Source organism: Trachypithecus francoisi, unplaced genomic scaffold, assembly GCF_009764315.1.
Source record: "Trachypithecus francoisi isolate TF-2019V2 unplaced genomic scaffold, Tfra_2.0 Lachesis_group2, whole genome shotgun sequence".
Classification (NCBI taxonomy): domain Eukaryota; kingdom Metazoa; phylum Chordata; class Mammalia; order Primates; family Cercopithecidae; genus Trachypithecus; species Trachypithecus francoisi.
Window position 1 is genome coordinate 143,384,605 of NW_022681465.1, and position 23,201 is coordinate 143,407,805.

At 40.5% G+C, this 23,201-nt stretch overlaps 1 protein-coding gene across 1 annotated transcript in view; it reads left to right on the top strand.

Annotated features, from left to right (window-relative positions):
* The window catches only part of HTR4 (5-hydroxytryptamine receptor 4), a 98,466-nt gene that overhangs the window by 14,953 nt on the left and 60,312 nt on the right, over positions 1-23,201 (top strand). Inside the window, exon 4 of the mRNA XM_033181567.1 lies at positions 16,804-16,957. Within this exon, the coding sequence (XP_033037458.1) occupies positions 16,804-16,957 (154 nt within the window). The remainder of the gene's footprint in view (positions 1-16,803; positions 16,958-23,201) is intronic.

Here is a 23,201-nt window from a genome sequence, read left to right on the forward strand (position 1 = left end):
TTTGATGTGGGCATTTAGTGCTGTGAATTTCCTCTCAACACTGCCTTTGCTGTGTCCCATAGACCCTGCTATGTTATATCTTTCTTCTCATTAGTTTCAAAGAACTTCTTGATTTCTGCCTTAATCTTATTACTTACCAACAAGTTGTTCAGGAGCATATTGTTTAATTTCCATGTTATTGCATGGCTTTGAGTGGTTTTCTTAGCTTTGACTTCTATTTTTATTGCACTGTGGTCTGAAAGTGTATTTGGTATGATTTCTGTTCTTTTGCATTTGTTGAGGATTGTCTTATGTCCAATTATGTGATTGATTTAAGTGTATGTGCCATGTGGTGATGAGAAGAATGTATATTCTGTTGTTTTGGGGTAGAGAGTTTTGTAGAAGTCAATCAGGTCCATTTGGTCAATGTTGAGTTCAGGTTCTGAATATCTTTGTTAATTTTCTGCCTCCATGATCTGTCTAATGCTGTCAGTGGAGTGTTGAAGTCTTCCACTGTTACTGTGTGGGCATTTTTGTCTCTTTGTAGGTCTCTAAGAACTTGCTTTATGAATATGGGTGTTCCTGTGTTGGGTGCATATGTATGTAGGATAGCTAGGTCTTGTTGAATTGAACCCTTTGCAATTATGTAATGCCCTTTTTTGTCCTTTTCAATCTTTGTTAGTTTGAAGTCTGTTTTGCCTGAAATTAGGATTGCAATCCCTGCTTTTTTCTGTTTTCCATTTGCTTGATAGGTTTTTCTCCTTTCCTTTATTTTAAGTCTACGGGCGTCACTAAGTGTGAGATGAGTCTCTTACCACTGGGTCATGCTTTTTTTTTTTTTTTTTTTAACGGAGTCCCGCTCTATCCCTCAGGCTAGAGTGCAGTGGTGGGATCTCCGCTCCCTGCCAGTTCTGCCTCCCAGGTTCACGCCATTCTCCTGCCTCAGCCTCCTGAGTAGCTGGGACTACAGGCACCCACCACCACACCTGGGTAATTTTTTTGTATTTTCGGTAGAGACAGGTTTCACCATGTTAGCCAGGATGGTCTTGATCTCCTGACCTTGTGATCCACCTGCCTTGGCCTCCCAAAGTGCTGGGATTACAGGCATGAGCCACCGTGCCCGGCCAGGTCATGCTTTTTTTTTTTTTTAATCCAGCTTGCCTCTCTGTGACTTTTAAGTGAGGCATTTAATCCATTTACATTCATGGTTAATGTTGATATGTGTGGATTTGATTCTGTCATTGTATTGTTAGCTGGTTATTATACTGGTTTGTTTGTGTGATTGCTTTATATATCATTGGTCTGTGTATTTAAGTGTGTTTATATATTACCTGGTAGCAGTCTTTCCTTTCTGTATTTAGTGCTCCTTTCAAGATCTCTTGTAAAGCAGGTCTGGTGGTAACAAACTCCTTCAATATTTGCTTATCTGAAAAGAATTTTACTTCCCCTTCACTTACGAAGCTTAGTTTGGCTGGAAATGAAATTCTTGGTTGAAGATATTTCTTTAAGAATGTTGATTATAGGACTACGATTCTTTCTGGCTGTAGGGTTTCAGGTGAGAGGTTTTCTTTCAGCCTGATGGTGTTCCCTTTGTAGGTGACCTCCTCTCTCTCTCTAGCTGTGTTTAACATTCTTTCTTTCATTTTTATCTTAAAATATCTGATGATTACATGTCTTGGGGATGATCTTCTTGTGTACAATCTTGCAAGAATTCTCTGTATTTCCTGAATTTGACTGTTGGCCTCTAGCAAGTTTGGGGGAGTTTCCATAAATCATATTCTGAAATATGCTTTCCAAGTTGTTTGCTTTCTCCGTATCCCTTTCAGGGATGCCAGTGATTTATAGATTTGGCTTCATTTCATAATCATATACTTCTCAGAGGTTTTCCTTATTCCTTTTAATTATTTTGTTTTTATTTTTGTCTGTCTTATTTTAGAGAGTCAGTCTTCAAGTTCTGAGAACGTTTCCTCAGCTTGATTTTTTCTGCTGTTAATATTTGTGATTGCATTGTGAAATTCTTGTATTGTGTTAGTCAGCTCTGTCAGATCCATTATGTTCTTTTTTTTTTATACTGGCTATTTCATCCTTCAACTTCTGTATCATTTTATTGTATGTCTTAGTTTCCTTGGATTGGATTTTGCCATTCTGCTGAATCTTGATAATCTTCATTCCTATTCATATTCTGAATTATATTTCTGTCATTTCAGCCAGCTCAGCCTGGTTAAGAACTCTCACTGGAGAACTTGTGCAGTCATTTGGAAATGTAACAATGCTCTGGTCATTTGAGTTACCAGAGTTTTTGCATTGGTTGATTTTCATCTCTGTATGTGGGTATTCCTTTAACTGCAGTGTAGATTGAGTATAGTCAATAGACTCCTTTCCTGCATGTTTTCACAGGGCCAAGGCATTGTGTACAGTCTTTGTTTGAAGCTCACTTCTTGTCTTTGGTTTCAGAAGTGGGTATGTAAATGAGGTATTTTTGGTGTTAAAGCATTGAAGTGTGGTCCTGTGGATGGCACTTAGACATATGGTCTATTGGTAGACTCTTGTTCAGTTGTGTGGCTCTGCTGTTTCCTCATAGTTGCAGCTGTGTTCTCTCTAAATGCTCTGAAGGTATGGTTCTTCTCCCCCTTGCATGCTGGCTGTAGATCATGGCTTGGAACTCCTGGGCTGCCCACTGTACCTCTGGGGCAATCTCAGTATTCATGTTCCTTCCTGCACTTGGAGGCAGCAGAGGAAGGGACCTTAGTAGTGGTTGTGGTCAAGGGTCTTTTGCTTGTCTTTTGGAGGCTCCACCCCAGAGAGATTGAGGTCAGGAGTTGCTCAGTGCAATCAGCCCAGGCTGGAGGGTATGTGCTGGGGCCCAAGTCAGGGATTACCTATCTGGTGCAAGCAGAAGGAGTAGGTGGGACCCATGAGAAATGGTCTGGCCTCCTCTCCTTGGGTCCAGTGCAGCTTGTTGAAGGTGTAGAGAAGGCACTTAGGGTCTTTGCTCCTTCATTAGTCCAAGAGTAGTAAGGGCAGCTCCACTGCAGAGGCAATGGCAGAGAGGCTTTCAGTTGCCCCTGGAGTCTCTGTCCAGGGAGGTCTTGAGTTGCTACTGGCTCAATATCTCTGGCAGGGGAAGGCTGGAGGTCCAGGCCTGGAGGAATTACCTGGTGAGGAGATATGGGAACAGGCACCCACTTAAGTCTGGCTACTTTAACATAGGGCTGCTGCAGTATGCTGGGGGCCTGCTCCAGTTGCTGGTCACCTTGAATTTCCCACTACCTGGAGGCATCAAGAGTGAAAAGTGCAAAACAGCAAAGATGACAGCCTGCCCCTCACTCTGGGAGCTCCATCCCAGGAAGGTACATACTTGTTACCAGCCCAAATGCACCTGTTAAGAGGTGGCCAGGGACCCCAGTTGGAAGGTTTTGCCTAGTGAGGAGGAATGGGGTTGGAAATTCACTTTAAAAAGCAGTCTGATTACAGTTTTGTAGAGTAGCTGTGCTATGCTGGGGATTTGCTTTAGGCCTCAGTCACCTCAGACTCTCCAAAGCCCAAAGGGTAGAACAGCTAAGTCACCCAAACAGCAAAGATGGCATCACAACCCTTCCTCTGAGAGCTCCATCCCAGGGAGCTTCTGTTGGCCAGAGAGCCCCAGCAGGGGTGGCTGGAGGCCCCAGTTAGAAGGTCCTGCCCAGTGAAGAGGAGCGGGATCAAGACCCACTTAAAAAAGCAGTCTGACCACGTTTTCATAGAACAGCTATGCTGTGCTAGGGAACAGCTTCTCCCCCTGGTCAACTTGGACTCTCCAAAATCCAAAGGCTAGAATGGCTAAGTCACCCAACAGCAAAGATGGCAGCCCACCCCTCCCACTGGGAGCTCTGTCTCATGGAGGTGCAATGCTGCTACCAGTGGCTGACTGGAATTCCAAGCCAGTGGGGCTTATCCTGTGAGGTACTGTGGAAGTGGGGCCTGCAGACTGTTGCTGCTCAGCCCCCTAGATTAATGCCCCTTCTAAGGGTATGTACAGGGATCTACCTTCTGCTTTGCCAGAGTTGCAGCTACTTTTGCCAGGAAGCACAGGAAGCCCAGGTATCTAGGGTTCCCAGGTATCTGCACGTGCCTGCGCGGCTGCTCTGACAAGACTCCATGTAGCTCTATGTGTCAAACTGAAGGCTCTTGTCCAGTGGGTTCACAGGGGAATCTCCTGACCCAAGGGTTGTAAAGATCTGTGGCAGAATCATGGGTTCCAGGGGTCACACATTCATTCACTACTTTCCTGGGCAGGGGAGGTTCCCCTGCATCCATGTCACTCCCAGGAGGGCCAACGTCCTGCCTTGCTTATCTTCATTCTCTGTGGGTCGAGTTGCTTCCTTGAGTAGTCCCAATATGTGGATGTGGATGGGCCAGTTGAGGGTGCTGCATTTACTTGCTTCTTTCATTCCTCTCCATGAGAGCTGTGCACACTAGCTGCTTCTAGTCTGCTGTCTTGGCCACTTCCTATAAATATCTTTGAAATATATCTTCTTCTTCATTACTTCTTCCCATCTCATTTCTGGATTACTGTAATAGCTCCTGAGTTATTCTTCCTGTATATTACCTTATCTGTAAGTTCATCATTAAATATGTCTTTTTCTTGTGTATCCTCAGCCCATAAAGCTTCTAGGCACTGCATGGTCTTCTCCTCTTTCTAGATAGAGTCACTTTTGTCTAGCCTTGTCCCACTTACCAGTGTCACCAAGGCATAGACTTCAGCAGATGTGGGTTTAAGACTAAGTTCTACCATAACCTAGTTGTATGATCTTGGGTAAGTGGATTCAACTCTCCAAGCCCCAGTTTTCTCATATTTGAAATGAGGATGGGTGCTGCCTTGTAGAGTTCCTTTAGAAATTAGATATAACATAGAATACACTTCCTGCCATATAGTGTGCCATCAATAAATGAATGGTGTATGTAGCAGGAATAGTAGTAGTTGTAGCAGGTGAAAAGAATGTGGACAATTACAATATAGTTAGGAAAATACTGTGTTACAGATACATACAAGGTACTGTAAAAAACCAGAGCAGAGATGGAGAACCATTCACTGATTTTGAGGGCCAGTGAGGACGTTACAGGGATTGTGACCCCTGATCTGAGTCTCAGTGAGTCAGTGGAACAATCAGTCAGTATCTGCTGGCAGATTGATTAATTAATATATATGCTATAAAGTAACACTTTGGTAACCTCTATGTGTGTCCAGTAAGCTCTGCCAAGATGTTTTTAGATGACATTTTTGGCAGGTTATTCTTTTTCCTGTAGTCTGTTATAAAATGCCTTTCTAGATGACTGACACTCCCTTTCTTACAAATTTTATTATCGTGAAGGTACAGAATAATTTTTTTTTTTAGAAGAAGTCTCACTCTGTCACCCAGGCTGGAGTGCAGTGGCAGGATCTCATCTTACTGCAACCTCCGTCTACTGGGTTTAAGCAATTCTGCCTCAGCCTCCCAAGTAGCTGGGATTACAGGTGCTCGCCACCATACCTGGCTAATTTTGTATTTTAAGTAGAGACAGGATTTCACCATGTTGGCCAGGCTGGTCTCAAACTCCTGGCATCAAGTGATCCACCCGTCTTGGCCTCTCAAAGTGCTGGGATTACAGGCGTGAGCCACCGTGCCCACCCACAGAAGAATATTTAAGATAGGAACATAATAAACATTAAATCTGAAGATTGCTCATGGGATTATAATTCCTGCAAGGGCCCAAACTGATGTCCTCCAGAACTCTGACAGAAAAGAGTCTCTCTCTGTCCCCCTACCCCTACAGTTTTTCCTTCCTGGAACCCACAGTCCTGCCTCTGCTCTTGGCTATTTCCTCAGCCCCTCTTCCTGTCTCCAGCTCCTGGTGAATATCTCTGCTGGGTCTTCCTCACTGATCCTCCAGGTGCCTGGAAGCTTGCCAAGCCTGGGAACCACAGGGAAGATGCCTTTAGTTTTTCTTAAAGCTACTACTGCTCTTCTGTCTTCTCCACCTCCTCAAAGGGGGAACAAGAGGAACTAAAATGTATCCAAAAAGAGTTACTAAGAACAGAAACACAAGTTTCTTCATCCAGAGCTCTGCTACAAAAATGTTTTGAACCACCTTTTGCTAGGAGGACTGCTATTCAACCAGTGAACAGCTGCCCCAAGCTATACATGACCTGTTTACCCTGTTGTTATCTATTGGCATGTAATATTTACATCAAAACTCAGCAGCTTAAGCAACAATGTATGATTACTAGATCTTACATGTAACCAACTCCATTACACATAGCAAATATGGTCTTAATGCTTTCATTCGCCTTTAGAGACCAATTCATTCACCTTTATATTTCTTAGAATCAACTGTTAGGGAAAGATGTTGAACCAAGTGACTTTTTATTATTTGTTAAATAATATAGAGCTCACAATTCCAAAATATATTTGAGTCTGTTTATAATAATATGTATTAAACAGATGTTTATGTGCCAAGAACTTCCTATGTTTTAAACATACTATTTCATCAATTCTGACAGTGAAGTAGAAGCATATTTTGAGGTAGACATAATTATTCCTACTTTGAAGATGAGGAAACTGGATCTTCTTGAGGTTAGTAACTGATTCTAAGACCACAGAGCTAGTAAGTAGTTAAGGCAGGGAAAGTTGGTACCCAATTGTGAAGACATAAAGTTGCCTGCTACTATCCCCTCCAATTCTGACAGTCTAGAATTCCAAGTTATTATCACTGCTTCTTGTGCCTTTTCTGTGGTTGGGAGGGCAGGAAGTGAGGAGGTAGAATTTTCCTTAATTGCAGAAGGAGCACGGAAGGGATTAGCATGGTGCTTAAAATACATGGAGAGTTGTCAAAGTAAATTGTGTCCCCAGAGACATTTAAAAGCAATTTGATCACACATTTGCACATGGCTGCAGTGGGAGAAGCTGGTGGCTGGTCTACAAAAGTGGATTTTAATGGAGTTTTATGAGCAATACTTTTGAAATGTTTTGCACAAGAAATTACTTTGTAAATATCCTTGCTTCATTTTAGTTAATCCTGGCCATCTGGAACTTCACTCATCATTTGAACATTCATTTAACTACTTTGTAAAAGTTTTCTGGTTAAGGAAGAATGGGAGATACCCAATGGAAGGCTGGAGAACATATCTTGCTGATTCATGTATTCCTGAGATAAGACAATTACTTTTCCTGTTCAACACTGTCCACCTAGCATATGAATCAACAACTCCTTCTCTTGACTTTGTTTTAATTCAGCTTCTTTAGTAAAGCACGCAGCAATGTTGATTGTGATGGACGTTTTCCAGCTTAAAAATCTTTTGGTAACTCCTCCTACCCTAATATTCAAAACCTCTAAGACAATGGTTCTTGAAGTGTGGTCTCCAGTCCACTAGCAACAGCATCACCTGGGAACATATCAAAAATTCAAATTATTTGGCCCCACTCCAGACCTACCAGCAATCTGTGTTTCAACAAATCCTCTAAGTGATTCTGACAGATGATACAATTTGAGAACCACTGCTCTGAGACGTGCCCCAGTCAGTCATTTTAGGCTTATTTTTGTCTACTTCCTTGTGAACACCCTACAATTTCATGAACTTTACTGTTATGTTTATAGGGATATATGGATAAAGGAATATACATTTATAGGTATGTATTTCATATATATAATTGCTCTCTTCAAGCCTTTGCCATGCCGTCTGCAGCACTTAGATTACACTTTCTCATCCACCATCCTGACCCAGTCTCTAACATTTGACTTGAAAAACCACTTGTTGAAGAAAGTCTTTCCCCATCCCTCTACTAGATATGCCTGTTCACATCTCTAAAATTTGGTAACATATTTTTATGGAATTTATTGTACTTGGTAGTGATTGAGAGTTTATTATTTTTTAAAAATTCAGTTTGTCAGTATCTACAATATATCTGGCATTGTACTAGCGATCATGGACACAAAGCAGAACAAGGCAAACATTGCTGCCCTCGTGGAGCTTATACATCAGTTGGGGGACAGTTTTCCCACCTCCTGTCCTAGATCATTTTCTTTTTGAGAAGCACAGGTGTCCTGTGCTTCTGGGTATCCCCTAGGCTATATTAACTTATGGTGAGCAAAGTGGAAGGCAATACAGTGGTTTTTGGTACATACAGGATGCACCAGAACATAGTGCTGTCCTTGTGGCACCCTACTCTTAAGAGATAGCGACATGCTATAGCACATGTAGAAGACAAGGAGCTCCACTCCTGCTACTGGTGAAAATCCCCTTATCTAAACCAGGGGTCCTCAATCTCAGCACTACTGACATAGACCGGTATTGTTATTGGTGCACTGTAGGATGTTGAGCAGAATTCCTGACCTCTACCCACTGGATGCCAGTAGCATTTCTTTCCCAATTGTGGCGACAACAACAACAAAGTCTCCAGACATTGTCAAATGTCTCCTGATGAGCAAAGTCACCCCTGGTTGAGAGCAACAGGGAATGTTTTACCTGCAGAAAATAAGACTTCAGAGGGATGTAAAAGCTCTCTTTAGATGTCTCTAGAAGCACTATGCAGAAAAAGAATTAGATAGAAATTTAAATTAAGCCAGAGGGAAAAACTGGAAGTTACCAAAAATGATTTTTAGAGGAAACTTTCTTAACTTTAGCACGCCCTTAAGTTTAGAATGTACTGCAGTAGGACCTGGTGAATTCCAAATCCCTAGAAAAATTAAGCAGGTTTGGGTACACACTTCATTTTAGAGGGGATGTATTAGCCCATTTTCACACTGCTGGTAAAGACAGACCGAAGACCGGGCAATTTGCAAAAGAAAGAGGTTTAATGTACTCACAATTCCACATGACTGGGAGGCCTCACAATCATGGAAGAAGGGGAAAGGCACACCTCACATGGTGGCAGACAATAGAAGAGAGCTTGTACAGAGAAACTCCCCTTTATAAAACCATCAGATATTTTGAGATCCACTCACCATCATGAGAACAGCATGGGGAACACCCACCCAGTGATTAAACCACCTCCAACTGGGTTCCTCCCACAACACATGGGAATGGTGGAAGCCACAATACAAGATGAGGTTTGAGTGGGGACACAGCCAAACCATATCCTTCCACTCCTGGCTTCTCCCAAATCTCATGTCCTCACATTTTAAAACCAGTAATGCCTTCCCAACAGTTCCTCAAAAGTCTTAACTCATTTCAGTATTAAATCAGAAGTCCACAGTCCAATGTCTCCTCTGAGACAAGGCAAGTCCCTTCTGTCTATGAGCCTGTAAAATCAAAAGCAAGTTAATTACTTTCTAGATACAATGAGGGTACAGGCATTAGGTAAATACAGTCATTCCAAATGGAAGAAATTGACCAAAACAAAGGGGCTACAGGCCCCATGCAAGTCTAAAATCCAGCAGGGCAGTAAAATCTTAAAGCTCCAAAATGATCTCTTTTGAATCCATGTCTCACATCCAGGTCATGCTGATGCAAGAGGTAGGTTTCCATGGTCTTGGGCAACTCCACTCCTGTGGCTTTGCAAGGTACAGACCTCCCTCCCATCTGCTTTCACAGGCTGGCATTGAGTGTCTGTGGCTTTTCAAGGTGCATGGTGCAAGCTGTTGGTAGGTCTACAGTTTTGGGGTCTGGGGATGGTGGCCCTCTTCTCACAGTACTACTAGGTGGAGCCCCAGTAGGGACTCTGCACAGGGGCTCCAACCTGACTTTTCCCATCTGCAGTGCTCTAGCAGAGGTTCTCTATGAAGGCCCTGCCTTTGCAGCAAACGTCTGCCTGGGCATCCAGTTATTTCCATACATCCTGTGTAATCTAGGTGGAGGTTTCCAAACCTTAATTCTTGACTTCTGTGCATTCGCAGGCTTAACAACCCATGGAAGCGCCCTCTGTAGCCATGGCCTGAGCTCTATGTTGGCCCCTTTCAGCCATGCCTGGAGTGGCTGGGACACATGGCACCAAGTCCCTAGGCTGCACACAGCACAGAGACCCTGGGCCTGGCTCACAAAACCATTTTTTTTTCTCTTAGACTTCCAGACCTGTCATAGGAAGAGCTGCTGTGCAGACCTTTAACATGACCTGGAGACTTTTCCCCATTGTCTTGGGGATTAACATTAAGCTTCTTGTTACTTATGCAAATTTCTGCAGCCAGCTTGAATTTCTCTTCAGAAAATGGGATTTTCTTTTCTATTGCATTGTCAGGTTGCAAATTTTCCAAAATGTTATGTTCTGCTTTCCTTATAAAACTAAATTCTTTTAACGGCACCCAATTCACCTCTTGAATGCTTTGCTGCTTAGAAATTTCTTCCACCAGATACCGGAAATCATCTCTCTCAAGTTCAAAGTTCCATAAATCTCTAAGGCAATGGTAAAATGCCACCAGTCTCTTTGCTAAATCATAACAAGAGCCACCTTTGCTCCAGTTCCCAACAAGTTTCTTGTCTGTATCTGAGACCACCTCAGCCTGGATTTTGCTCTCTATATCATTATCAGCATTTCAGTCAAAGCCATTCAAGACGTCTTAAGAAAGTTCCAAACTTTCTCACATCTTCCTGTCTTCTTTTGAGCCCTCTAAACTGTTCCAACCTCTGCCTGTTACTCAGTTCCAAAAGCACTTTCACATTTTCGGGTATCTTTTCATCATCACCCCACTCCTGGTACCAATTTACCATATTAGTCCATTTTCATGCTGCTGATAAAGACATACCCAAGACCGGGCAATTTACAAAAGATAGAGGTTCAATGGACTCACAGTTCAATGTGGATGGGGAAGCCTCACATTCATGGTAGGTGAAAGCCATGTCTCACATGGCAGCAGACTAGAGAAGAGAGATTGTGCAGGGAAACTCCCTTTATAAAACCATTAGATCTTGTGAGACCCATTCACCATCATGAGAACAACACAGGAAAGATTCACCCCCATGATTCAGCCACCTCCCACCTCCCACTGGGTCCCTCCCACAACACATGGGAATTGTGGGAGCCACAATCCAAGATGAGATTTGGGGGGAGGGTACACAGCCAAACCGTATCAGAGGACTTGAGGATTTCATGATTCTCAGCATCCTTGAAGTTCTGAGATTCAGTATTTTCATGTTTTGATTGTTTCCAAAGTGCCTTTTCAATGGAAGAGGCAGTTGAGTGAAATGATAGGAGGTTTATGTCCTGGCTCTTGAGTCAGGCTGCCTGGGCTAGATGCCAGCTCAGTTCTTACCACCTGTGAGACTGGGCAAATTTCGAACACTCCTGTGCTTCCCTTTCCTCATCTGTGAAATGGATATATTTATAGTTCCTGTCTCAAAAGTGTTAGGTTGGTGCAAAATAATCACAGTTTTTGCCATTATTCTTGAATGCAAAAACCACCATTACTTTTGCACCAATGTAATAGTTGTGAGGATTAAATGAGCTCAAATGGGCAGAGCCCTTGGTCAGTAAATAAATAGTAGCTATTATTATCAAATCAGCCAGTGCATTTTGCCTTACCTCCCTCCAAAGAACTTGCAAATTTAATTAGCTAATTCTGTCTAGTGGTGGTGTTTATGTGTTGCAGGAGTAGTTCATGACAGGTCAGTTTTCTTTCTGTTATTAACAGGGACATTATAATCCAAATACAGGAATTGAAAATCAGCCACAATATATGAAAGTCAAGTTATCAGGTTTCTGTCTAGTCTTATCTACAGACAAATATCAAAATTTTAAGGAAGCACCATTAGTTAACACTAGAACTCAATTTTTATTAATCCCTTTATTCAGTGGTGTTTGTTTTCACCTACTTAATTTGCATTCTTGAGTCCGGCCTTCAGAGGATGTTTACTTTTCTAGATTTTTTGCTTGAAAGCAAAGATCAGAAAGACATTGGAAGGATATGAGGTGACTTATTTAGGGCTGCTGCCTCAAGAGTGCCAGCCCTTGGTGTGAATATTGAGCACATAAAGTTAAGTAGATGCTGGAATTTGAGCTCCAAATAAGAACCTTATATTCTATACTCAATCCCACTCAAAAATCAAATTATGTTTACTGTAAGACAGAGGACCAGATTAAAGAAGATACAGAGGTCAATAAGCAAGTAAAACATATACCTAGACATAATTCAGTATTTTTCTTATTCATATGCTCACCTGTCACTAACAATTTACCTAACCTAATTTAAATTTAAGTAAAATAAAATACTTTTTCCCCCTTCCCCCTTTACTTATTGATAATTTTAAAAAGGAGCTAAAGGATTCTTCCTACCCTTGCCTAACCACTCCAGATCCTACAAGAGCAACTTTCTACATCTGTGTTTAAGCGTGTTTCTATGTATTCCACCATAGCCCCCTACGGGATGGACTGGCTGTCCAGGCACTTTATTTCTGGCATGCGTTTTCCAGGGAACTGACTATATATGTAAAATGTGTAAGGGGACCAGGTGTGGTGGCTCACGTCTGTAATCACAGCACTTTGGGAGGCCAAGGCAGGTGGATCACTTGAGGCCAGGAATTCGAGACAAGCCTAGCCAACATGGTGAAACCCTGTCCCTGCTAAAAATACAAAAATTAACTGGGTGTGGTGGTGCACACCTATAGTCCCAGCTATTCAGGAAGCTAGGCAGGAGAATCAACTGAGCCCGGGAGGCGGAGGTTGCAGTGAGCCAAGATCACATAAGCACAACAGCCTGGGCAACAGAACAAGATTCTGTCTCAAGTTAAAAAATGTGTAAGGGATTGGTAAAATGTGTACTACATTCACAGTATCCTCCTTTAAGCTGAATTTTAAAAGGAAGCCTGTTACCACTATTTAATTCTATGTAGCAGCAGCTCCTAGAAATCTAGGGTAAAGCAAGGTAAAGCATAGAACATTTGGACAGCAGAATGTAGGACAGTATTATTGTTCATGAGATGTTCATTATGTCAAGGGAAACTGGCAGTAGCTCTGGCCAAGCTAGATTTAGAAAGAAAGGCTTTCGTAAAAATTTTATGAGCACCAATATAACCATACATTCTAAAGCCTCTTCTGTAAATTCTATTATTTTCCCAACATAACCCTCTAAACATCCACATCCATTTATGGAAATCAAATAATTTTCTCAGATAAGACACTCTGTTTTCTCAAATGTACTTTTTATCCTGGATGATATTATTTATTTATGTAAAAGATTTTAAATTTTATGGTTACATGATAGTTTACATACTTATGGGGTGCATGTGATATTTTGATACAAGCATACAGTGTGTAGTGATCCAATCAGGGTAGCTGGGGTATCCATCACCTCAAACATTTATCATTTCTTTGTGTTGAGAGCATTCCAAATCTACTCCTCTAGCTATTTTGAAAGATACAATAAACGATTGTTAACTACAGTCACCCAATTATGCCGCCCAAATACTAGATCTCATTCCCACTATCTAATTGTATTTTTGTATGCATTGACTGACCCATCTTCATACTTCCCCTACATACTACCCCTCCCAGCCTGTGGTAACCATCTTTCTACGCTTTACCTCCATGAGATCAATTTTCTTCGCTTCCTCACATGAGTGACAACATGCAATATTTGTCCTTCTGTGCCTGGCTTATTCACTTAACGTAGTGTCCTCCAGTTCCATCCATGCTGCTGGAAATGACAGGATTTTATTTGTTTTATGGCAGAATAATACTCCATCATGTGTATATACCACATTTTCTGTATTAATTTATCCACTGATAAATGCTTAGGTTGGTTCCATACCTTGGTTGTGGTGAATAGTGCTCTGCAGGATACTTAGTTTGGCCTTGTGTTTTTGAACTTTTGGATTTTTGTGACACTGGAGATCCAACCAAAATTTCTGAAGTCTGCTCTTGGCAACATCTCAGCACCTAGCTCTAAACCTCAAAAATTATATTGATTACACAACAACAATAGGGCAGAATTCATTCTTCATTTATCCTTCTATTGCCTTTTTGGGATAATAGAAGAAAGGATGCCAAAACTTGAGCTATGTTCTGAAAGTATATTGAATGAAACAAAAGATATTTTTACTTAGAAAAAAAATATACTATGAAAGATATATCTGGCATTCAAGCCAGTTTTACTGCTCTGTGTGAGGCAGGATCCTTTGCTTGCAAGCAACAGATTGTTGTTAGCCAACTGTATTAGTTTGCTAAAGCTGTCATAACAGGGACCACAAACTGGATGGCTTAGAACAATACACACTTATTGTCTCACTGTTCTAAAAGCTAGAAGTCTGAAATAAAGGTATCAATAGGGCCATTATCCCTCTGGAACATGTAGGAGAAGGATCCTTTCTTGCCTCATCTGACTTCTGCTGGTTGCTGGCAACTTTACGTGTTCTTTGGCTTATGGACACATCACTTTAATCTTCCATCTTCTCATGGCCACCTTCCTACTGTGCATATCAGTTTCTGTGTCAAAATTTTTATTTTCATAAGGACATCAGTCACATTGGATTCAGGATCACCCTGAAGACCTCATTTTAATTTGATTGGCTCTTATAAAACCCTGTGTCTAAATAAGGTCACATTCCAAGGTTACTGGGAGTTCGTACTTCAACATATCTTTTGGAAGAGGAATGAATCCCAGCCCTGCCAGGGGGCTACTGCTGGGATAAAGGGCCCTCTACTAACTTACCCACCTTGCATCCCTCTGCAGGACATTGAGTCCCAGGAGAAAGTCTGATCGTGTCACTCTTAGGCTAGAAAAGTCAGAGCCCCATCATTTGTTTTCCCAGCAATACTATAGCAACAGCAAAGAGATAACTCCCGAAGGATTTGAAGTGCTAATAACAAGAGAAAGGAGGAAGGATGTTAAATGGAAAGAAACTTGCCCCCTAACAGGAAATCAAGAAGGAAACAAAATTTGAAAAAGAAAAAGGGTATATTTCATCCACTTCAAATCCATCATTAATTGTATGTTGATAATAAACCTCTGATGATTATGAATATCACCATTCAGAAAAATTTGCTACTCAATTATAATTTGGCTTTCTTGTAAGCCAACAGTATGGAAGGAATCCAGCTAATAATGATTCTTTCAATGATTGAGTTATCTTTAGTTTGATTTTGTGGCCATGTCAGAATTATAGTGGAGACAATGGTTTTTCTGAGCAAGCCACTCTCCCACTCTTTGATCTGTTGTTTCTTGCACTCTGGCCCACATCTGGACACCCCACCAAACTTGCCAGCTACAAGGAGCTCTTGGCACAATGCAGTCAGCTGCTCCTCAGTGCCTTGTAGGAAAGGGGATATTTCTCCTCTCCCTGCTCCTGAGACACCTGCTCCTTATGCTCCAACACTGGGCTCTCCTCATTCCACCCTCTCTCTCAACCCATCCTACTACCACCTCTTCAAAGAATATAGCCATTGTTATGTTAGTTATGCTTTGAATTAAGAAAAGAAGAGAAGAGGTGGGAAAAATTAACAAAGTGAACTGCATAAAATGAGGGGTGTATGGGGGTGGTTCATCATTAAAAGGTATAAAACCTTAAAGAATAGACTTAGCCTCCAGGCTCTTTTTGCATTTATATTTTGTACTCTCCCAAAGAGAAATAAATGATAGATCTACTATAGCAGTCTGCCTGTTGTGAAATTCCATGCCATGCCTGGGCATGGAAGAAGTGATCTCCAAGGCCAGAATAACATGCAGGAATGGTCTAGAAGTTAGAGGCCAGACTGTAGAATGGGCAGGTTGTACCTCTGTCTGGAGGCAGGAAGAAAGCTAGTATCATAGGCAGAACATGGAATCAAAAGAGAGTGAGCAGTGAGTCCCATGAGAGAGGTCAGACCCTAATAAATGAAAGTGGGGTGGTCTCATCCAGTAGATAGGAAATGATGGAGCAGAAAATATTCAAAATTTTACATTCTTAGTATCCCAGAAACAGTTAAATATTTGTCCCAAATGTGATGCATGTCAATTCTGTTCATGATTCATTGGTCAGGACCAGTCACTTGGTCCTACCCAGCCATAAGGAGACCAAGAAGTGTACACATTTGGAAGGGGAAACTTAGTATCCTTAGCAAAGAGCAGTAATAACTCACACTTGTCAACATGCAAGCTCCAGGTTGTTCACCAACAGGCTCTGATTCAGGAGATCCTTGGGATCTGCATTTTAAAAAGACTTCCTCAGGTGAGTTTGATTCAGCGTGGCAGTGATGGGGGGATGGAAGGGAATCCTTGAACCACAATTTAAAAAGAAAACAACAACAAAACACTGACTTAGAGCTCCACTTCCATGTAGGCAAGTGATCAAGGGTAAGGGGACAAATCTGAGATACAGCGGTTAGAGCCCAGATGTAGAGGATGCCTGGGTCACCTCAAGTTCTAATCAAATAGATTACAGTTGCCTGGACACTGAGTCCCAGAGGGCTGGGCAGAAGCTCCTCAATGCACAGGCATCGGGATAGCGTTGAACAGTGCCAGAGATAGAAAAGACCTTCTGATGTGTGTGGAGCTCCTCCAGATATTGGGAGATGGAGATGACTGTGGGGCCAACTGTAGGCAACGATTCTCAGATGTGATCCAAAGCATATATTGATATTATTATTAACAGAAACTCACAGGTCAGTATATAGTATTGTATCATATAATCACTTTTCCTTTCCTCTGTTCTTTTCTCCCTTTTCTCTTCCTTCTTTTTCTCTTTGTCTGCCACTTGCTCTCCTCTTTTTACCCTTTATTCTTTCTTTTCTTCTTTCCTTATTTTATTCTCTACTTTCCCTTCAACTCTTCTCCTCAATGTTTGCTCTTCTCTATCCCTTGCTCCATCCCCTCTTCCTCCACTCTTCTCTCTCATATATTATCCTCTCTCCCTCCCATTCCTCCTTGCCCATTCCTATGCTCTGCCCTCTATTCTCTCTCCAGGTATTACGCCATCTGCTGCCAGCCTTTGGTCTATAGGAACAAGATGACCCCTCTGCGCATTGCATTAATGCTGGGAGGCTGCTGGGTCATCCCCACGTTTATTTCTTTTCTCCCTATAATGCAAGGCTGGAATAACATTGGCATAATTGATTTGGTGAGTATCCACACAGACTCCACTGGTTTACTGTCTGATCAACTTTGCATGGGATTCCTAAATGAATAAATAATATTAGATTGAGTATTCTAAGAATCTGATAGTGGTCTGGGTGATAATTTAATTTTTTTTAAAAAAGCTCACACTTTTGAACGCATACTGACAAAAATCCTCTCCTTAACCCAACTTTAGTCAGACTTTTCTGAATCCTTGTCCCATCTAGGTCTTGACTTTTGGACTTCTATGTGTGTTTTTACATAGCCCAATTTTCACAAGAATCTTGCTAAGTTGGTTTAGCCAGAATCCCTCACCCTATATATTTGATTGGGTTCTTCATCCTCCACCATCTCCCAGGTGATTTATGATCACCTTGGCCTGTCTTCAGCAAGAGTTCTGCTAGGTTTGTTTAGCCAGAATCCTCTCTTACTCCTGATGTTTCCTATTGGTAATTTTCCATCCACTGACCCCCACTCACCATATTTCCACTCACCATAAATTTCCACCTTCCCTTGTTCTATTTCAATCTCTCTCTTCTACTACAAAACCCCATCACAGTAGTCTCTGTAACCTATGTTGATAGTCCTGAATAAAGTCTGCTTTACTGCTTTAACAAATGTCACGAATAATTTTTTCTTTAACATAGCTGTATGCCAGAGTATGCTAAATACTTTATATACAGTCTTGAAAACCTCCTTGTGTGGAACGTATAGTTATTTCCCCCATTTCTCAGATGAGAAAACCCAGGCTCACAAGCTTATGTAGGTTAGGGTTAAGTAACATGCCCAATGTCACACAGCTTGTAAATAACTGGACAAGTATTCCAAGCTTAGACTCCAGGGCCTGAGGCATGTCATTTGCCCCAAAAGGTCTTTATTCCATTTTATGTGGAGAGTCTATAAGGCTGATGTACTAGTCCACTTTTACACTGCTGATAAAGACAAACCCCAGATTGAGTCATTTACAAAGAAAAGGAGGCTTAATGGACCCACAGTTCCACATGCCTGGGGAAGCCTCACAATCACGGTGGAAGGCAAAAGGCACATCTTACATGGCTGCAGACAGACAGAATGAGAGCCAAGCAAAGGGGGTTTCCTATTATAAAACCATCAGATCTCGTGAGATGTATTCACTACCATGAGAAAAGTATGGGGGAAACCACCCCATAATTCAATTATCTCCCATCATGTCCCTCCCACAACATGTAAGAATTATGGGAGCTACAATTCAAGATGAGATTTGGGTGAGGACACAGCCAAACCATATCAGCTGACATGGACCTAAAGAATATATATCATGTGGGTAGAGGCTGCTGGGGAATGAAGAGACCTCCAGGCTAGAAGTTGAGAGAACTAAGCCCTGAGCCCAGCTCTGAACTGTCTCACTTGGTGAAGCACTGTGATGAGAAGATCCATTCGTTCTCAATGGAGAAGGTCTACCAGGGATCCAGGAGGCCATGCAACATATGCCAGGCATTATTCCAATCCCTGTGTATTGGTTCTCCAGATAAACATAACTAATGGGTGGGTGTGTGTGTCTGTGTGTCTGTGTGTGTGTGTGTGTGTGTGTGTGTGTGTGTGTAGAGAGAGAGAGAGAGAAAGAGAGAGATACTGTAAGGAATTGGCTCATGTGATTATGGAGGTTTACCAGTACCAAGATCTGCAGTCAGCAAGCTAGAGTCCCAGAAGAGCCAATAGTGTAGGTCCTGTCCAAATACAGGGACGCTAGAGCCCCAGCAGAGCCAATGTTTTAGTTTGAGTCCAAAGGCAGGAAAAAACTTATATCACAGCTTGAAGGCAGTAAGGCAGCATGAGTTTCCTGCTATTCAAGCCTTCAATTGATTGCATGAGGTTCATCTGCACTGGTGGCAAGTGACTGGTGATTGGCAGTCTACTGATTCAAATGTTAATCTCATCCAAAAATGTCCTCATAGACACACCCAGAATAATGCTTGACTAAATGTGTAGGTACCCCATGCCTGGTCAAGTTAACACATAAAATTAACCATCTCTCTGTCTAGATACTAATCTTTAAGAGTCCTCCAGCTTTGACATACTAAACTTATAATGAAGATCAAAATCTATGGTCTGGATCATTAGCAGGGATATATATTCCATAAGGAAGTTGTAAGGCACTTGCTTTAAAATTGGTCGCAGGATACATCGAGTTGTGGGAAGGCTACTACCATCCAGAGTACCTGTACTTTTTTTATGCATAATGTCTGTCCTTTAATTAAGTCACCAGACCTTGTAGGAAGCAAGACTAAATGGCCAAAAACCACAAACATAGAAAGACAACGGAAACAGTCTCATAGGCAATCTAGATAATGCAGTAATTAGACAATGAGCATCTACCACAAAAAAAAAAAAAAGGGAATTTTTGGCCGGGCATGGTGGCTCACACCTGTAATCCCAGCACTTTGGGAGGCTGAGGCGGGCAGATCACAAGGTCAGGAGTTCAAGACCAGCCTGGTCAATATGGTGAAATCCCATCTCTACTAATAATGCAAAAATTAGCTGGGCATGGTGGAATGCACCTTTAGTCCCAGCGACTCAGGAGACTGAGGCAGAAGAATTGCTTGAACCCATGAGGCAGAGGTTGCAGTGAGCCGAGATTGTGCCATTGCACTCCAGCCTGGGTGACAGAGCAAGACCTAGTCTCAAAAAAAAAAAAAAAAAAAAAGGGATGGGGGAATTGAATGGAAATACTGCAACTAATAAATACACTAAAATAAATAAGTATAATGATGATAAATTTAATAGTAGATTTGACATATCTGAGAACACTTGTAGTAAACTGGAATTTAGATGATGTCATTTTTCATAATGATAAAAATATCAATTCAAGAGGATGTTACACCATAACCTTGTAATAAAATATTGATTGAAGCACATAGAGATAAATGGATAAAATTTTATTACAGACCATTCTGATATGTATGTATATATGTATCATATCAGAATATATTGTGTGTCCATATATATACTTTTATGTATATGTGTATATATATATTACATATATATATAAAATACAGAAAATTTCTAACGTCCATATAATTAGTATTCTATTTGAAGAGAGAGAGAATGGGTAGATGCAATATTAGTAGAAATAGTGCCTAAGAATTTTCCAAAAAGATAAAAGCCATCAGTCACAGATTCAAGAAACTCCACAAAGCCCCAGCAGGTTAAATAAAGAAGAAAACGATATCTAGAAAATTCTTTTTAAAAATTGTTGAAAATCAAAGACAAGTTGATAAATCTCAAAGGTAATTAGAGAAAAATAACAAATTAAATTTAACAGGGAAAAGAAGACTTACAGCTGACCATGTAATAAAATGAAAGAAGTGAGAAGACAATGGAATGACTTGGTGAAAATCTACAACTTAAAATTCCATACCCAGTGAAAATATGCTTTAAAAATTAAGATGATATTAAGACAAGATGATTTTCAGGCAAACAAAAACGAAGGGAATTTTTCCACACCAGGTTTTATACTGTGACTAAAATGAGAATTTTTCAGTCTAAAAGAAAATAATCCCAGATAGAAGCACCATAACACAGGACAGAGTGCAGAGCACTGGAAATGATAAATACGTGGATAGTGTAAGAGAACATTGACTATTAAAATAACAATAACATTAATGTCCTGTGGGTCTTCAAATATATGTAGGATTAAAATGCATGAAAACAATAGCATAAAAGGCAGTTGTGGGGCAGGTAAATGGAGATGGACTGTTGCATTGCCAAGGAAATGGCAAATGTATGAAATAGACTGTAATGAGTTGTAGCCCCTAAAATAAAGATAATAAAAGAATATATATCCAATAAGCTAATAGAAAGAGAGGTAATGTGTTAATATAAACAAGTATTATTCTGAAAATAAGCAATAAATATGGAAACAAGGAAAGAAGAAACAGAAAAGGTTAATAGGTAACAGTAAAATCATAGACAAACCTAAATGAATTTGTAATTGTATTAAATATTAATTTATTTAAAGAATAGATGCTAAAAGACAAAGTTGTCAGACTGCATCAAAACAAAATACAAACATATGCTGCTTTTAAGAGAGCACCATTAAAAATAAAGTGACAGAAAAATTGAAAATAAGATAATAGAAATACACTATGCAAGTGATAATTCAAAGAAAGCTAGTGTTACTCTACTGTTATAAGTGATAGAATAAAATTTAAAGAAAGTAATATTTCTTGATGTAGAAATATTTTATGATGATAAAAATATGAATTCAAGAGGATAATACATGATAACCTTATAATAGTCTATAAAACAAGATGCTGAATATGTACAGGAATAAAATAGCATGTTTGTGAGTATATCATATAGGTGTATATTCTTCATATCTTCATGCATATGTATATTCACACTGGATGCAGATGGATGCCAAGAAGGGTAAGTGACATTGGGTTAAGCAGCTGTCTTCAGTCAAGAGCTATTTCTAGAGGTTGATGACTAAGACCTGTCAGCAGGCAGTGTTCACAGTTGGTGGAAAAGTCCTTCAATCCTTAAGAAAAATACTAGTGTGTCACAGGGTCCAGTATAAATATGACTTATTCCAGGAATTGTAATGCAATCAATGTAATTCATTGCATCAGTAAAAGAAAGGGGAGAAAACCCACATGTTCATTTTGTTACTGCCAAAAATGCTTTGACAAAATTCAATACCCATTCATGATTTTTAAAAAATCTCATCAAACCAAGAATAGAAGGTAATTTCCTTAATCAAGTAGAGGGTGTTGACATACAATTTATAGCAAATATCATACTTAGTAAATTATTGAAGGCGCATCCCCTAAAGCTGGGAGTGCAACAAGGTGTCAACTACTCTCATTTTTATTTGAAATCAGATGGGAGGTCCTATCAAGCTCAATAAAACAAGAGAAAGTGATATTAGGATTGGAAAGAGAAAAAATTGTAACTGCCATTATTTGCAGATCACATGAGTATTTCCTGGAGAAAATTCAAAAGGATGTAAAGATGAAATATTAGTTGATATCTTACTTAGCAAAGTTGCTGAATACACAGCCAGCTTACAATAAAAAGCCTCACCAAGTTCTGCCTATTAGCAACAATTAGGAACAAGAATTTTAGCATGGTACCATTTACAATAGAATAAAAACATAAAATACTTAGAAACAAACTAACAAAAGATGTGTAAGACACAAAGAAAATTATAAAATTAAAAAGTATTATTGAAATATACTTAAAAAGACAAACGGAAGGAATTACCATGTTAGTTAATTTGAAGACTTAACATTGTAAAGATGTCAGTTTCCCTTGATCATTTTACTCTCACTCCAATCAAAATTCTAGAAGATTTTTACGGAAACTGAGACATTAATTTAAATTTTCTATGGAAATACTGAGATAAAAGATTATCCAAGAGTCTTCAAGAAAAGAAACCACAGTTCAAAGACTTTTATAACCAGATGTCTAAGAAGTTATAGAAGTTAAAACAGTATGTGCAGAGAGAGACAACTCAAAAGAACAAATAGGAAATCCAAACATGGAGCCATATGCATATACAGTCCCCTGATTTGTGACCAAGGTTACACCACAGTGCAACTAGGAAAAGATAATCCATTCAATACATGCTACAGGGATCAATTGAATATCCATATTTTGTATATCATACCATACAGAAAAAATAATTTCAGGTGGGTAGAAGAATTAACCATAAAAACTGGTCAGGTACAGTGGCTCATGCCTGTAATCCCAGCACTTTGGGCTGCTGAGACTGGCTGATAGCTTGAGCCTAGAGTTTGAGACCAGTCTGAGCAACACAATGAAACCCTGTCTTTACAAAAAATATTTTAAAATTAACTGGGCGTGGTGGCCCACACCTGTAGTCCCAGCTACTAGGGAAGCTGAGGTGGGAGAACTGCTGGAGCCTGAGAGTCAGAGGTTGTAGTGACCGTGACTGCACTCCAGCCTGGGCAACAGAGCAAGACCCTGTAAAAAAAAAAAAAAAAGACATAAAAATTAACACAATAATGATATGCTAAGTGATCATGTAAAAGAATGTCTTTACATCTCTTGACAATATCTTTGAGACTGAGCCTTACTCCGTCACCCAGGCTGGAGTGCAGTGGTGTGATCTCAGCTCACTGCAACCTCTGCCTCCTGGGTTCAAGCGATTCTAGGACCTCAGCCACCCCACCACGCCTGGCTAATTTTTGTATTTTTAATAGAGACAGTGTTTTGCCTTGTTGGCCAGGCTGGTCTTAAACTCC